This window comes from Apium graveolens, chromosome 7, assembly GCF_009905375.1.
Source record: "Apium graveolens cultivar Ventura chromosome 7, ASM990537v1, whole genome shotgun sequence".
Lineage (NCBI taxonomy): Eukaryota > Viridiplantae > Streptophyta > Magnoliopsida > Apiales > Apiaceae > Apium > Apium graveolens.
The window spans coordinates 2,666,381-2,681,305 of record NC_133653.1 but is presented as its reverse complement, the minus strand read 5'-3'; the positions used below and the strand labels follow the sequence as shown (position 1 = coordinate 2,681,305).

General features: G+C 35.7%; 3 protein-coding genes across 4 annotated transcripts; 2 read left to right on the top strand and 1 right to left on the bottom strand.

The window, feature by feature from the left end:
• Window positions 1-301: 301 nt before the first annotated feature.
• On the bottom strand, window positions 302-2,106 carry LOC141672600 (uncharacterized). 2 transcript variants are annotated; one of them, XM_074479237.1, is made up of 4 exons: window positions 1,998-2,106; window positions 1,651-1,808; window positions 1,459-1,551; window positions 302-660 (listed from the first exon to the last, which is right to left on the bottom strand). In XM_074479237.1, exons 2-4 carry the CDS (start codon window positions 1,739-1,741, stop codon window positions 473-475), a joined length of 372 nt encoding a protein of 123 aa, XP_074335338.1. In that variant the 5' UTR covers window positions 1,742-1,808; window positions 1,998-2,106; the 3' UTR covers window positions 302-472. The 2 variants fall into 2 exon arrangements, with proteins under 2 accessions (XP_074335338.1, XP_074335339.1); XM_074479238.1 differs by having other exon boundaries at window positions 1,651-1,758; window positions 1,998-2,031.
• A 1,745-nt stretch (window positions 2,107-3,851) lies between these two features.
• Window positions 3,852-7,247, top strand: LOC141673100 (G-type lectin S-receptor-like serine/threonine-protein kinase At4g27290). The gene is made up of 7 exons (XM_074479833.1): window positions 3,852-5,070; window positions 5,169-5,297; window positions 5,497-5,633; window positions 6,007-6,223; window positions 6,332-6,569; window positions 6,653-6,803; window positions 6,896-7,247. The coding sequence occupies exons 1-7, from the start codon at window positions 3,852-3,854 to the stop codon at window positions 7,196-7,198; spliced, it is 2,394 nt and encodes a 797-aa protein (XP_074335934.1). The 3' UTR covers window positions 7,199-7,247.
• A 2,001-nt stretch (window positions 7,248-9,248) lies between these two features.
• On the top strand, window positions 9,249-12,959 carry LOC141673099 (G-type lectin S-receptor-like serine/threonine-protein kinase At4g27290). Its single transcript, XM_074479832.1, has 7 exons — window positions 9,249-10,631; window positions 10,730-10,858; window positions 11,081-11,217; window positions 11,751-11,967; window positions 12,091-12,328; window positions 12,412-12,562; window positions 12,657-12,959. Exons 1-7 carry the CDS (start codon window positions 9,323-9,325, stop codon window positions 12,957-12,959), a joined length of 2,484 nt encoding a protein of 827 aa, XP_074335933.1. The 5' UTR covers window positions 9,249-9,322.
• The last annotated feature ends 1,966 nt before the right edge of the window (window positions 12,960-14,925 follow it).

Below are 14,925 nucleotides of genomic sequence, written 5' to 3'. Positions count from 1 at the left end.
CTTTCACTTGTACGCATATACTATTTGACAGTAAAGTGCATAACATAGAAACTGTGATGCTAATTTTTACTTGACAATCAATTCAAACTGTCAGAGACATTTCTCAATACCTTGGTAAAGACTCGAGTGTTTAGGAAGAGAAAGCACTTGCATATGCATAACATTAGGGCTTCATATATAATTTTACCAGACAACACGAACAAACTAGAATTTCTGATACAAATGTAGGTTTGAAGTTCTGCGACTCAATGGATGATAGGGGCAATTCACTAGTCAGGCGCGATTCTTCAAAACAGTAATCAACTCGAAAATTACTCCACATATTATTTATGTTGGTAATATTTTTCTCAGATTAGAATTAGAAAGTAAATAATCAAAAATCATAATCCGTTAAACATAGGTAAAAAACTTTCACAAGAAATGTGAAATTATGCACCCAAAAAACCCGAAAACCAGAATGAATAGTAGATCCTTATGCAACTGGAGCTTGATTCTTTTTCATTGCCGGACCATGTGTTTTGTTGTGCTTAAGAACACTCTTCTTCACAACAGCTTCTTTTCCGGAATTTGGTGTCCATGGACAGCCTATTTTCTTCTGGCTCATTTCGGTTTTACGTCTAAAATATATCATGCCTTGCCCTCCTATGAGATGATCATTTTCTGCAACCGATTAAAGGTAAGGTGAAATAATCAAATTTACCAGAAAGATATACACGAAAAAGTATAAAAATTCAGACAGGAGTTCAGTACTAGTTTGTAATAGCATACAGCAATGTGGTGGAGAAACGAATTAAGGCCCAAATGTCATTTTTTTTGGTCAAATGACTCTCAATGTCATTTTTTGAATTTTTGGCCCCAAATGTCACTTGAAAACGGCGTTTCGGGTGAAGTTTTTAAAAATAAACGAAAAACGCAGTCTCCTGTTGAGTTTTTTCATAACAATTTTTTTTTTCAAATAAAAGGAAAACGCGGTTTCGTTTCGTGTTTTTCTTGAAAAACGCGGTTTCAAACCGAGTTTTTGCTGAAAACGCAATTTCAGAAATTGTTTCGGTCAAAAACGCAGTCTCGTCTTGAGTTTATGGATATAAAAACGGCGTTTCAAAATGAGTTTTTCGTAAAAACGCCAGTTTCAAACCGAGTTTTTATCAGGATGCAAAAAAAAATAAAATTCAAAACGCAGATCCAAAATGAGTTAATATGAGAAACTCATCATGAGATTGCGTTTTGCCCCCATAAACACAAATTGAAGTTGTGTTTTCAGTTTTTTTTGTTGAAAAAAAATTAAAAACAGAACACGAAATCGCGTTTTTCAGTAATAACAAAAACTTCACCCGAAACTTCGTTTTGGAGTGACATTTGGGGTCAATTATTCAGAAAGTGACAGAAAGTGACGTTGAGGGTCATTTGCCCCCCAAAAGTGACATTTGAGGCGAACACCAGAAACATGATTAGATTTACCAGGGCTAGATAAGACTGCACGAGGTCTGAATTTCGGACTATATCGGTTGCCTTCATAATTTGGTTTCTTCTGTTGAACATTTCTTCTGTCAACTGGTAAAAAACAATGTACCATACTTATGCCTAAGCCCTAGGCTCAGTAATATCATCGTGCTGACCTGCTATATGTGTGTGTTTAAATTTTGAACTCACCTTGGCATATAGGAACCGCTGAGACATGAGTACCTTTTGTAGCCAGTGATTTAGAACCCAATGGTGCTGCAGAAACTTGACTTCCCTCCATTTTCAGGTATTTTGTGTCTGCAACCAAACACTCGATATGTCTCACTCAAAAGTAGCGTGTAATTTGACTGTGTATCAAGGTAATGCAACTTTCAAGTTAGAATAACTACTAGGCACCTAGACATTTAAAAGAATCGCGATTGCAGAGACTTATAGCAATGCGGATCAAGCACAAAAAAACACACGCATGCACACACACGTAAATTAAGATCGAGCTGAGGACTGAGGAGCAAGAAGCTTTACAATCTTTTACTTACAGTTTTTGCATATAATTTCAATCCCTCAACTTTGTAGTGTAGATGGATGTTTCATGAGTAACAGCACCTGTATTTATCAGAGTATAGTGAAAGCAATGCATGTGAGAGTAGCATGGGCTCATCTGAAAACTTGAAACAAAAGAAAACTGTTCCATTTACAGATTTACTTGTTGCTTTGCTTACACAAAATACAATGTCAGTACTTTTATTGCCAATGTTTTCTCTGCCTTTGATTTATTTTCTAATATTTATACATTTGAATCTCGGGCCTCGGTCGTGAGTCTCCCGACAATCTATTGTTGCAACCATCTATCCGCTATAATTTTCCGCGGATAGGTTTAAAACCGAAATGTTTTGTGAATGCACTGGGTCACATCATCTATCCGCGCTTAATACACCACCTCTGATTTTTTTCTCTCCGCAAAAAAATTATAGCGGATGGATGGTTGTTGGACCAACTTTCTTGGATCTTTTACGTGTTTTGTTTGAAGTACTGCAACTGGGAATTTATGATTACGAACGCATTCTAAAAAACAGATATGAAGTATTTCAGAAAGCAAGCAGAAAATCCGCAGAAATTATGTAAAATGAGAGTATGAAAACGATGTTTACATGTATAAACATGAGTGCTTAAGATACTAATACTATTTAGTATTAAAATGCTACATAATGACTTTTTCTAATTCATTCTGATCCACGCTTGTCACTCAAGTAAAACATGTTGTCACAGCATTATTATCTATTCTTATCTGACTCGTGTGATCTTATTATATAAACCCCTAAAGTCAAGTCATCTTACTAGATCATCGGATAACATAAATAATTCTGCAGTAGCTTGAAACAAAAGCACCGTTAAAAACTGCTGTGCTACGAGAAAAAGTGCCGGTGGAAAAGATGCTGTTAGAAAAATTAGATGACTGTTTGATTTTTTTTTTAATTTATGCATATTTTGAGATGTAATATATAAAAATAATGTTTTTGAGAAGATTTGATGGTGAAACCGATAACTACTTTCTGCAAAAGTTGAAAACAGTTTTTTCCAAAAATATGAGGGACATGCTTTTGCTAACAACAGTTTTTAGATCAAAAACGTTTTTTCAGACAGCAGCTAGAATTTACCAAACACCTTTCTGACAGCTTTTCAACAAAAAGTGAAGCTGTCTGCAACAACAATACCAAACGGGGCACGAGTTCAGTCCGGTCCTGCAGGTAACCAAAGTTGCAGAGACAAAAGCTTAAAATCTGGCGGGGAGTTGAAGGCACCGCTTAAGTTTATAAGTTACTAACTGTAGCTAAACCGTATTAGTTATCAGGATTAATATGGATACGCTAATGTTAATTGCATCTCGACTGAGTCTTGTCAACTCCCCGAAGCTCAGATTAGTTATCAGGATTAATATGGATATGCTTATGTTAATGTGTTGTTCTCGACTAGGTCTTGTCAACTCCCCAAGCTCGTAACTTCATAAGTAAGATTTGAGTTTAGTGAAGCATCAAGGAAGAACACACCAGGGTCATCTCTTCTTATTAAAATCTTTATTAAGTTATAGATTCAACACTTAAGACAATTTAATAAATTTGTAGCAGATTGAAATCTTCACAGCCTTACCTCACCGTGTGGAAGACGATATTAAATAATAGCATTTCAGAGTAGTATTTCCCAAGTTTTAGTAAAACAGAAGATTAAAATAGAATGTTAATGAAATATTAAGTCTGCGTGGTAGGTCAGTACTACTTTTGTTCTTATAACTAGGTGAGAGCATTTAGGCACTGAAGTTCACAGGGCTCGTAAACATGACTAAGACGACGAAATGCTTTCCCTTAATCTTTTTCTGCTGCATTTTTTGTTCTTTCATGGAAAAATCCAGTGCAGGAGATGTACTTCGTGCAAATCAGCCCTTAAAAGGTGAAGATACCATTGTTTCTGCTGATGGTGAGTTTGAACTTGGTTTCTTTAGTCCGGGAAGTTCAAAGAATCGATACTTGAGCATACGATACAAGAGGGCAGGTGAGGTGATCGTGTGGGTTGCCAATCGAGATGCTCCCCTTACTAATGCATCAGGGGAGCTAACTTTAAGTAGTGAGGGAGCTCTTGAACTTTTCAATGGCACAAACAACACAATTTGGTCAACAAACTCGTCAAAAACCATAAGGAATCCTGTGGCACAGTTACTAAACTCAGGAAATCTTGTTATCAGGACAGCTAATGACCCTGATATTGAAAATTTCCATTGGCAAAGTTTTGACTATCCCGACAGTACTCTCCTACCAGGCATGAAGCTAGGAAAGAACTTAGCAAACGGACGAGATTGGTCCTTCAGTTCATGGAAAAGCAATGATGACCCTTCTCCAGGCAATTTCCAGGTTAAGCTTGATGTCACTGGTTACCCACAACTATTCATATGGAACAATTCAACTAGACATTTCCGAAGTGGTCCCTGGAATGGTGTTAGACTCAATGGTGTTCCTACTTCTGGTCCAAATGACATATTTGTGAGTAAGTTCATCTTTAATGAGGAGGAGATATATTATCAATTTGTACTTGTTAGTAGTTCGGTGCTTATGAGGGTAACGACAGAACCTGATGGGCAAGTAAAACGTTATACATGGACTAATCAAAGTAGCACGTGGGCGCCATCTATAAATCTTCAGACGGATTACTGTGATGGTTATGCACTCTGTGGGGAATATGCTAGCTGTAATATTGATAGTTCCTCCCGTTGTAAGTGTTTAGATGGATTTCAGCCCAAAAATCCTAACGCTTGGAGAAATTTGATTTATACAGAAGGGTGTGTCCCAGAGAAAAAATTAAATTGTAGTGATAAACATGATTTTGTCAAGCAATCAAAAAAGAAACTGCCAGATACACAAAACTCGCAATATAATTTCAGCCTGAGCCTTAAGGATTGTGAGAAGAAGTGCCTGGAGAACTGCTCTTGTACAGCATATGCGAATACAAACATTACTGGAAAAGGAAGTGGATGCTTGCTTTGGTTCGGTGGCCTAATTGACATCAGAGATCAAGAACACAGTGGGCAAGATTTTTATGTAAGAGTTGCTGCATCGGTGTCAGGTAAAAGTAAACCCTATATGACCAATCACTAGAGCCTTATTACTTGCAAATCATTATCAAAAACTATTGAAAACTTAGTATAGTTTTTGGTTTTTCAGGGGCAAATAGTAGTTCCAGAGCAAGGCGAATTGCACTGATTGTATCTTTACCCGTAATTTTAATTTTAACAGCAGTTCTTGGCTGCTACATCTGGCATGTATGCAAGCACAGAAAGAAAATTGCAGAAGGTATATATGAATGTATTATGAGATTACTTGAGCAAATTTCTTTTTTATTGGATTGGTTTAATGCTCTCTGCAGTATGTGGATAATTATGTGAAATAGTTTAGTATCTTCAGAGGCTCAAGTGTGCTAAGCAGCAATACTTGCCACAAAACTGCATATGCCTTAGTTTCTCCAGTATTTTTATGTCTCACTGATTTACAGGAGAGATGATAGAAATTGAGGTGGACTACAGGAAGGAAGATTTACCATTCTTCGACTTCAGAACAATCGCTGATGCCACTAACAACTTCTCTTACAATTGTAAAATCGGGGAAGGTGGCTTTGGACCGGTCTACAAGGTAACCACATTGTTCCACTTTAAAGTGTTAGATTTCCCTAGGGCTATCTATATGATTGACTTGTTAATAATTGTGTGTGAAAGAATAAGTCCCTCTCCAAACATATGCTAAATTTACACGTCTAAAAACAACTGCATGAATTAATGTAGACTTCTATAGAATAGTGTACTAAAACAAATTCTGACTGCAAAATATTCACAGCATGCATGGTTTTCAGTCTATATAATTCTGATTTTGACGCCCTTTTGTCTCTTTCCCTAACGGGAGGAATCTTTAAGACAAAAATAATTTACAAATTTGGGAGAAACGGGGAAAAGAGATGAAATTCCATACCATATGCAGAAAGTGTTGTCTTAACAACTGCAAACTGCAGGGTATTTTGGAAGATGAGAAGGAAATAGCTGTGAAGAGGCGTTCAGCATGTTCGACACAAGGAGTGGAAGAATTCAGAAATGAAGTATCATGCATTGCAAAGCTCCAACACCGGAATCTGGTTAGGCTTCTTGGTTGGTCCACCACTGACGAAGGAGAAAGGATGTTAGTTTATGAATATATGCCCAACAAAAGCTTAGATTACTTCATATTTGGAGGTACAGTTATATCCATTTTCTTATTGCCTTTATCAGTTTCCTCTGTTTACTTTTTTTAAAAGGCTAATTCAAACATAGAGAACTTGAATGAACTTGTCAACTTGCCAGATAATGAAACCAGAGCATCACTGAACTGGCCTAAGCGTTATAACATAATTAACGGGATTGTTAAGGGCCTTCTTTACCTTCATGAAGACTCCAGATTAAGGGTTATTCATAGAGATCTTAAAGCTAGCAACATCCTTCTTGATTATCATATGAATCCAAAAATCTCAGATTTTGGTATGGCTAGAAGTTTCGGAGATAGTGAAACAATTTCAAACACAGCAAGGGTGGTTGGGACATAGTAAGAGTTTCTACAACAATGCTGACTTCCATTTCCTTTTCTTTACTCTTAACAGTCAAATGACTTCTTTGTTCAACTTGCAGTGGCTACATGTCCCCTGAGTATGCCATTGACGGATCATTCTCAATTAAATCAGATGTCTATAGCTTTGGTGTACTGGTGATAGAGATCGTGAGTGGGAAGAGAAACAGATTTTTCAGTCATTCAGACCACAATCTTAATCTTATGGGCCATGTAAGTAATTATCTCGCGCTTAAATCCTGGGGTCATTCTGTATAATACTACTTTAGAAGCTTACTAAAAAATGGTAACCACTATTTTTCTAGGCATGGATGTGTTACAAAGAAGACAGGCTTTCAGAACTAATTGATGCATCAATCATGGAGTCAAGTGACCATGATGAAGCCTTTCGAGTAATTCTAATAGGATTATTATGCGTGCAACAATATCCAGAAGACAGACCGAACATGTCATCTGTACTGATGATGTTGACAAGTAAAGTTACGCTGCCTCAACCGAAACAACCTGGTTTTTTCACTGAAAGAAAACATGATGAAGCAGATACTTTCGGTACCATTCTTGATTTGTCTTCATCAAACCAAACTGTTACGACTGTTGCACCTCGCTAGTATTCTCATATCTCAATCCTTAACTGCTAAGGACATTGCTATCATGTACTTGAACAAGACATAATTTTTAGAAGTTGCAAATATACAGCTTTTCATGTCACTAAGAAGGCTTCCAAAGTAGAATAATTATCAATTACAAAATACAAAATGCATCATTAAACTGTTCTGTCATTCTCTCAACTCAACATATACAAATCAATTCACAAGAAATGTGAAATTCTGTGTGCACCCAAAAAAATCAAAAAAACATAATGAGTTAATAGATTCTCTGATACTTTTCAATTGGCAGACCAAGTGTTTTATTGTGCTGAAAAACACTCTTCTTCACCAAAGCTTCTTTTCCATAATTTGCCATACATGGACAGCCTATTTTCTTTTGGTTCATTTCGGTTTTACCTTTAAAATTTATCGGATCAATGAGATGATCAATTTCTGCAGCTATTCACAGGCTTATGGAAATAGCGGATTCAGATATCTAATGATTATCAAACTCAATCACATATAGACGATGAATTAACAATCAAATTTAAAGAAAAATTCTGACAAAAAATTTTTTATAGAAAAGATAAGATTTAATAGATAGGAGTTTAGCAATGAGGCGGAGAAACATGTTTGGATTTACCAGGACTAGATTAGACAGGAGTTTAGCAAGGATGTCTGCTTTCATAATTTGGCTTCTGCTGTTGAACATTTCTGCTTTCAACTGGCAAAAATGTTGATACATTGTTCTCTGGAGTTATGCATAAATTTACTAGTAGCAATGTCAGACGTGTGTACATGTGTTTTGAACTCACCTCTGCATTCAGGTATCGCTGAAACACGAGTACCTTTTGTAGCAAGTATTTTAGCAACTAATGGTGCCACAGAAACATAACTTTTCCTCCATTTTTTCAATATTTGCTTCTTCTACAACCAAAAACACGATGTTTCCTGCTTGGAAATAGCTCGTGAATCGTGATATGGCTCTGCATCAAGATAATAGAATTTTCAAGCTAGCTTAATTACTAGTAACCTTAAGAGTTACGATTGCAGAGACTTGTATAACATTGCAGATCAATGCAAATCAAGTTTAAAACAAACTACGTAAAATATATAAGATCAGTACTTTCATTTGCCAGTGTTTTCTTCTATGTTTGATTTAAACATCTGTTTCTTTTATAATATTTCATATTTTTAAATATGAATTAGGAACTTTCATATTTTGGAGTTTACTTGTTGCTTTGCTTATTAAAAATATAAGATTAGTACTTTCATTTGCCAGTGTTGATTTAAACATCTAATTCTTTTATGCCTTCTGTTCAAAACCACTGTGTATATTACAAAACTACATAGCTATTGTTCTTAAATTCTATATTAGTATTATAATGTCTAAATAAGTACAGATGAAAATATTAGTGCAAATTCATACATGATTAGCCCTCAAGTAAAGCATGTCGTCACACTCAGACCTTTTTTAAATCTGTTATCTGGTTCATGTGATCTTATTTTATAAACCTGTAAAGTCAAGTCTTCTTACCAGATGAAATAAATAATCCTGCAATTGCTTGAAACTCTGGATTATCAATAATCCTGCAGATACCTGGTTAGAAAAATAATCCAGCTAGTAATTAAACTTCTGATCGATTATCTCATTAATGTATTCTTTGACGACGTGTATGAACTCTTGCTGAAGCTTAAATTCATATATATCGTTGTCCTTTGCCCCTACATCGTGTTAAGTTACAAAGTCTCTCTCAAACCCGGGTTTTGAAAAAATGGCTTAATATGTATATCATACTTGCAAATAGTTGAAATAGTTACAGCATGTTAGCAGAACAACTTAAATTGGATTTCTCATGTTAATGTTAATACGTTGTTAGGAGTCTTGTCAACAACCCAAGCTTATTAGTGATATTAGGCCACAATCAGCGAAACATCAAGGAAGTTCATACTAGGTTATATTGTTGTTTCTTAATTAAAATTGACCCTGAACATAAAAATTGTAGATAAGATGTAGATTCAACGCTTTGGACATTTTCAAAATTTGTGGCGATTGAACCTCACCATATGGAAGACTACATAAAGTATTATGTCAACATTGATAGGTCAGAAGTACTTTCATTCTTATAACTAGTTTACAGCATTATGGCATTAAAATTCACATGCATCATAAACATGACTAAGATGATGAAATGCTTTCTTTCAATCTTATTCTGCTGCTTATTATGCTCTTTCATAGTTAAATCAAGTGCAGGAGACGTACTTCGTGCAAATCAGACCTTAAAAGATGAAGATACCATTGTTTCAGCTGATGGTGAGTTTGAACTTGGTTTCTTTAGCCCGGGAAGTTCAAAGAATCGATACTTGAGCATACGATACAAGAAGGCAGGTGGGGTGATCGTGTGGGTTGCCAATCGAGATACTCCCCTTACTAATGCATCAGGGGAGCTAACTTTAAGTAGTGAGGGAGCTCTTGAACTTTTCAATGGCACAAACAGTACAATTTGGTCATCAAACTCTTTAAAATCCATAAAGAGTCCTGTGGCACAGTTGTTAAACACTGGAAATCTTGTTATCAGGACAGCTAATGACCCTGATATAGGAAATTTCCATTGGCAGAGTTTTGACTTTCCCGACAGTACTCTCCTACCAGGCATGAAGCTAGGAAAGAACTTAGCAACTGGTCAAGATTGGTCCTTAAGTTCATGGAAAAGCAATGATGACCCTTCTCCTAGCAATTTCCAGGTTGAGCTTGATTTTAGTGGTTATCCACAAATATTCCTATGGAATGATTCAGATAGATATTTCCGGACTGGTCCATGGAATGGTGTTAGACTCAGTGGTGTTCCTATTTCAGGTCCAAATAATATATTTGTGAGCAAGTTTGTCTTTAATGAGGATGAGATCTATTATAAGTATGAACTTATCAGTAGTTCGGTGCTTATGAGGGTAATCACAGAACCCGATGGGCGAGTAGTACGTTATACATGGACTAATCAAAGTAATACGTGGGAACCGTCTATATTTCTCCAGGCAGACTACTGTGATGTTTATGCACGGTGTGGGGCATATGGTAGCTGTAACATTTATAGTTCCTCTCGCTGTAAGTGTTTAGATGGCTTTCATCCCAAAAATCCTAATGCTTGGAGTAATTTGATTTTTACAGAGGGGTGTGTCCCAGAGAAAAAATTAAATTGCAGTGATAAGCATTTTTTTATGAAGCAATCAAACAAGAAATTGCCAGATACACAAAACTCTCAATATAATTTCAGCCTGAACCTTAAGGATTGTGAGAAGAAGTGCCTGGAGAACTGCTCTTGTACAGCATATGCAAATACAAATATTACAGGAAAAGGAAGTGGATGCTTGCTTTGGTTCGGTGGCCTAATTGACATCAGAGATCAAGAACACAGTGGGCAAGATTTTTATGTAAGAGTTGCTGCATCGGTGTCAGGTAAAAGTAAACCCTATATGACCAATAACTAGAGCCTTATTACTTGTGAATCATTATCAAAAACTATTCAAAACTTAGTATAGTTTTTGGTTTTTCAGGGACAAATAGTAGTTCCAGAGCAAGGCGAATTGCACTGATTGTATCTTTACCTGTAATTTTAATTTTAACAGCAGTCCTTGGCTGCTACATGTGGCATGTATGCAAGCACAAAAAGAAAATTGCAGAAGGTATATTTGAATATATTATTAGATTAAGTGATTGAGGAAATTTGTTTTTATTAGATTATTTTGATGCTCTCTGCTGTCTCTGCAGTACTTAGATTATTATGTGAATAGTTTAGTCTTTAGTGTCTTCAGAGGCTCAAGTGTGCTAAGCAGCAATACTTGCCAGTTGCCACCAAACTGGATATGTTCATTTAAACAGCATTTAACTGTCTCATTAATTTACAGGAGAAATGATAGAAAATGAGGTGGACTACGGGAAGGAAGATTTACCATTCTTCGACTTCAGAACTATTGCTGATGCCACCAACAACTTCTCTTACAATTGTAAAATCGGGGAGGGTGGCTTTGGACCGGTCTACAAGGTAATCATTTTGTTCCCTCTTGAAGTGCTAGGTTTTCCTGGGGCTATTTAGACGATTTAAGTTCTCAATGATGATGTGTGATAAATTAAGGCCTCCTCCAAATACAATAATTTTTTTTGGACCTCTGCTAACTTGACACAAATCAAAGAATAATTGTCATGAACTAATGTAAACTTCTGTTTGTGTAATAGAGTTCTCCATCTGAACAGGTATCGACTATTAAACTTAAGTGTATTATATTCAAGGAAGGGATATGTCACTGGTTTGCAAATTTAATTTATGTTATCAGATTCTTGGTGTTGAAACCTTCTATGTTGTCCGATATTATCTAGACAAAAGTCTGACTGTAAAACAATCACTTCATGCTTGGTGCTCAGTCTAGATTTTTAAGAGTTATAGACCCTTATGTGTATTTCCCTAACCAGAGCTATCATTAACACAATTACAATCCACAAATTGTTGAGAAACATGAGAAAAAGATGAAAACATGAACCAGATGCAGAAAGTATTGTGTTAACAATTACTAACTGCAGGGTATTTTGGAAGACGGGAAGGAAATAGCTGTGAAGAGGCGTTCAGCATGTTCGACACAAGGAGTGGAAGAGTTCAGAAATGAAGTATCATGCATTGCAAAGCTTCAACACAGGAATCTGGTTCGGCTTCTTGGTTGGTCCGCCACTGAGGAAGGAGAAAGGATGTTAGTCTATGAATATATGCCCAACAAAAGCTTAGATTACTTCATATTTGGAGGTACAATTTCCTCCATTTTCTTAGTCCAATATTTGAAGTACATTGATTAGATTACTCTGTTGCCTTTTTTCATAATGATATTTCAAACATACAGAACATAAATGAATTTGTCAAACTTGGCAGATAATGAAAACAAAGCATCACTGAACTGGCCTAAGCGTTATAACATAATTAACGGGATTGTTAAGGGCCTTCTTTACCTTCATGAAGACTCCAGATTAAGGGTTATTCATAGAGATCTTAAAGCTAGCAACATCCTTCTTGATTATCATATGAATCCAAAAATCTCAGATTTTGGTATGGCTAGAAGTTTTGGAGATAGTGAAACTATTTCAAACACAGCAAGGGTGGTGGGGACATAGTAAGAGTTTCTGCAACAATGTTGATTTTCATTTCCTATTCTTTGTTCTCAACACTCGAATGCTTTCTTTGTCTAACTTGCAGCGGCTACATGTCCCCTGAGTATGCCATTGACGGATCATTCTCAATTAAATCAGACGTCTATAGCTTTGGTGTATTAGTGATAGAGATCGTGAGTGGGAAGAGAAACAGATTTTTCACTCATTCAGACCACAATCTTAATCTTATGGGCCATGTAAGTAGAAATCTCGCACTTAAATCCTGGCACCATTCTGCATAATAATAGCTCAAAATCTTACAACAAAATGGCAACATATCTACTTGTCTAGGCATGGAAGTGTTACAAAGAAGACAGGCTTTCGGAACTGATTGATGCATCAATCCTGGAGTCAAGTGACCACGATGAAGCCTTTCGAGTTATTCTAATAGGATTACTATGCGTTCAACAATATCCAGAAGACAGACCGAACATGTCATCTGTACTAATGATGCTGACAAGTAAAGTTACACTTCCTCATCCAAAACAACCTGGCTTCTTCACTGAAAGAAAACATGATGAAGCAGATACTTTCCATTGCATTCTTGATTTGTCTTCTGCAAATCAAACTATTACAACTGTTGCAGCTCGTTAGTAGTCTCATATTGCAATCCTTTATTGCCTTGGACATTGCTATCAGTATCATGTTCTCAAACACTACATAATGATTTCACAAGTCCTTAACAAAGAATTTTGTGATTTTTTTTTTTTTTTATCTTTTAAAGAAGACAAATCATGTCATTACTCTGGTGGAAAAAAGAAGTATCACCTCTAAAATTTAAATTACGATAAAAGATAGTCATTTAAAAGGAATGGACAATATTCTAAAACTCTATTGAAAAAACCTAAACTTTATAAAATTCATAAATTAATATTTTTTTATAAAAAAAATCGGAGTTATAAGACGAAAAAAGATCGATTGAAAAACCACCTAAACTTTATAAAAGTCATATAAATTAATATTTTTTTAAAAAAAATCGGAATCATAAGGCTGAAAAAAGTTAGATTTGGCCCGCAAAGGTTGGCTCAACTGGTTAAAGAGGGGATAACTATCCTCTTGCCTCTTGAGTCATAGCCTGTCGCTTAAATGCGGTTTACCTTGGTTCACGTGGATTGCAGGCTATTACGTGAGCCCGTAGGGTTTACCCAGTGCGCACCCGAGGGTAACGGCTGCGGGTTACCTACGATAAAAAAAAAGAAGAAGTTAGATTTGGAGTTTGGACGAAGAAACGGATACAGATTGTGCACAATTTAAATTTAAACAGATTAGTGTGAATTTATTTTAATTATATTAAAAATTAAAACATATTTTGACACGTGTTTAGATAATGGTTAGAAATTACGTTAATTCTACTGATTGCGGAATTCAGTTTTAATAATAATAAGTTAATTTTTTACTAATTTGATCCATGTTAAGTTACTATATAGCCTATGTAGATGTATATAATTGACACATTCAGATAATCGTTAGAAATTATGTAGGTGTTTAATTATGTTCTTATATTTTTGGCTTTCTTCTTTGTAATCTGTACAAGTGTCTGCAGAATTCTACTATTATGTTGAACGCAATGTGTAATTTGGTTCTACCTCGCTGTTTTGCTGAACTAATGTGCGTCGTTGCCCCATTACTCCTCGGATCCAAGTTCCTATTTTCAAACACCTTGCTCCTGAGTCCTGACAAATGACATATCTGCGCATATTTTTTGCTTTCTTCTTTGTAATTTACATAAAAAAATGTAGAGTGTTTGTCTGATTTCTTAAGCCTTTCGACAGCCCCTGTTCAGCTAATCTTATTTCTTAAGCACTTTCTGAAAATAAGATTAGCCAGAAAGGACCTTGATCTTTAGTTTTCCTAGCTAACTACAGATCTCTTACTTGATCTTAAGTTTACGTAACGTATTACATGTCTCTTCCTGTTATCTCTTCAATCTTCCATCCCTTCCTCGTAGGAATCGTAGTACTTTGCAGGCAGTATTGATTGAAGTATAGGTCCTCAGTCCTCAGCCAGTTGATCTTTTATCGGAGTTTCTTGCTTGGACTAGGACAGACTGTAAATAGATTCTTGCATCGTCTCCTTGTACCTTCCAAGGGGACTAAAGAAACTCTTCGGTATCTCCAGGCACATTCCATTACTGGAGAGGAGGAAGATTTATATTACAAAGTTTTATTCTTAGAGCATCTCCGATGTTAATTAGTAGAACTGTTAGCTAAAACATGATAAATTGATAATTATGTAAAATTTTAGCTAAAGAGAAGGTTGAAGATTCCAATGGCATTTTATATAAATTTGATATCAAAATTATAGTCAAGGGTTTTAGTGGTTCGACAAATTTAGTCAACGTAATGTGGTTATCTATATTTTTTGCTAAGGGGAAGTATGCTTGAAGTGTTCCAAATTTTACATAATCTCTAAATATTGCCATCTAAATGCCACCTAGACTCCACATTAATAATAAGTGTTAGTTAAAATTGTTGGCTAAAATAGATAAAATAATGATTATGAAAAATTTGTTTGTTGAGTGTATGAGCTGATTAATTCCTATGGACTTGGCTATAAAGAT

Excerpts from the sequence above, each read along its gene's own strand:
- LOC141672600 (XM_074479237.1), bottom strand. The coding sequence starts at position 1,741 with ATGGAGGGAAGTCAAGTTTCTGCAGCACCATTGGGTTCTAAATCACTG. Across the intron at positions 1,552-1,650 it reads AGCGGTTCCTATATGCCAAG|TTGACAGAAGAAATGTTCAA; the intron begins GTGAGTTCAAAA and ends GTTTTTTACCAG. Across the intron at positions 661-1,458 it reads TGCAGTCTTATCTAGCCCTG|AAAATGATCATCTCATAGGA; the intron begins GTAAATCTAATC and ends AATCGGTTGCAG.
- LOC141673100 (XM_074479833.1), top strand. The coding sequence starts at position 3,852 with ATGGAAAAATCCAGTGCAGGAGATGTACTTCGTGCAAATCAGCCCTTA. Across the intron at positions 5,071-5,168 it reads AGTTGCTGCATCGGTGTCAG|GGGCAAATAGTAGTTCCAGA; the intron begins GTAAAAGTAAAC and ends TTGGTTTTTCAG. Across the intron at positions 6,570-6,652 it reads GCAAGGGTGGTTGGGACATA|TGGCTACATGTCCCCTGAGT; the intron begins GTAAGAGTTTCT and ends TTCAACTTGCAG.
- LOC141673099 (XM_074479832.1), top strand. The coding sequence starts at position 9,323 with ATGGCATTAAAATTCACATGCATCATAAACATGACTAAGATGATGAAA. Across the intron at positions 10,859-11,080 it reads CAAAAAGAAAATTGCAGAAG|GAGAAATGATAGAAAATGAG; the intron begins GTATATTTGAAT and ends ATTAATTTACAG. Across the intron at positions 11,968-12,090 it reads AGATTACTTCATATTTGGAG|ATAATGAAAACAAAGCATCA; the intron begins GTACAATTTCCT and ends CAAACTTGGCAG.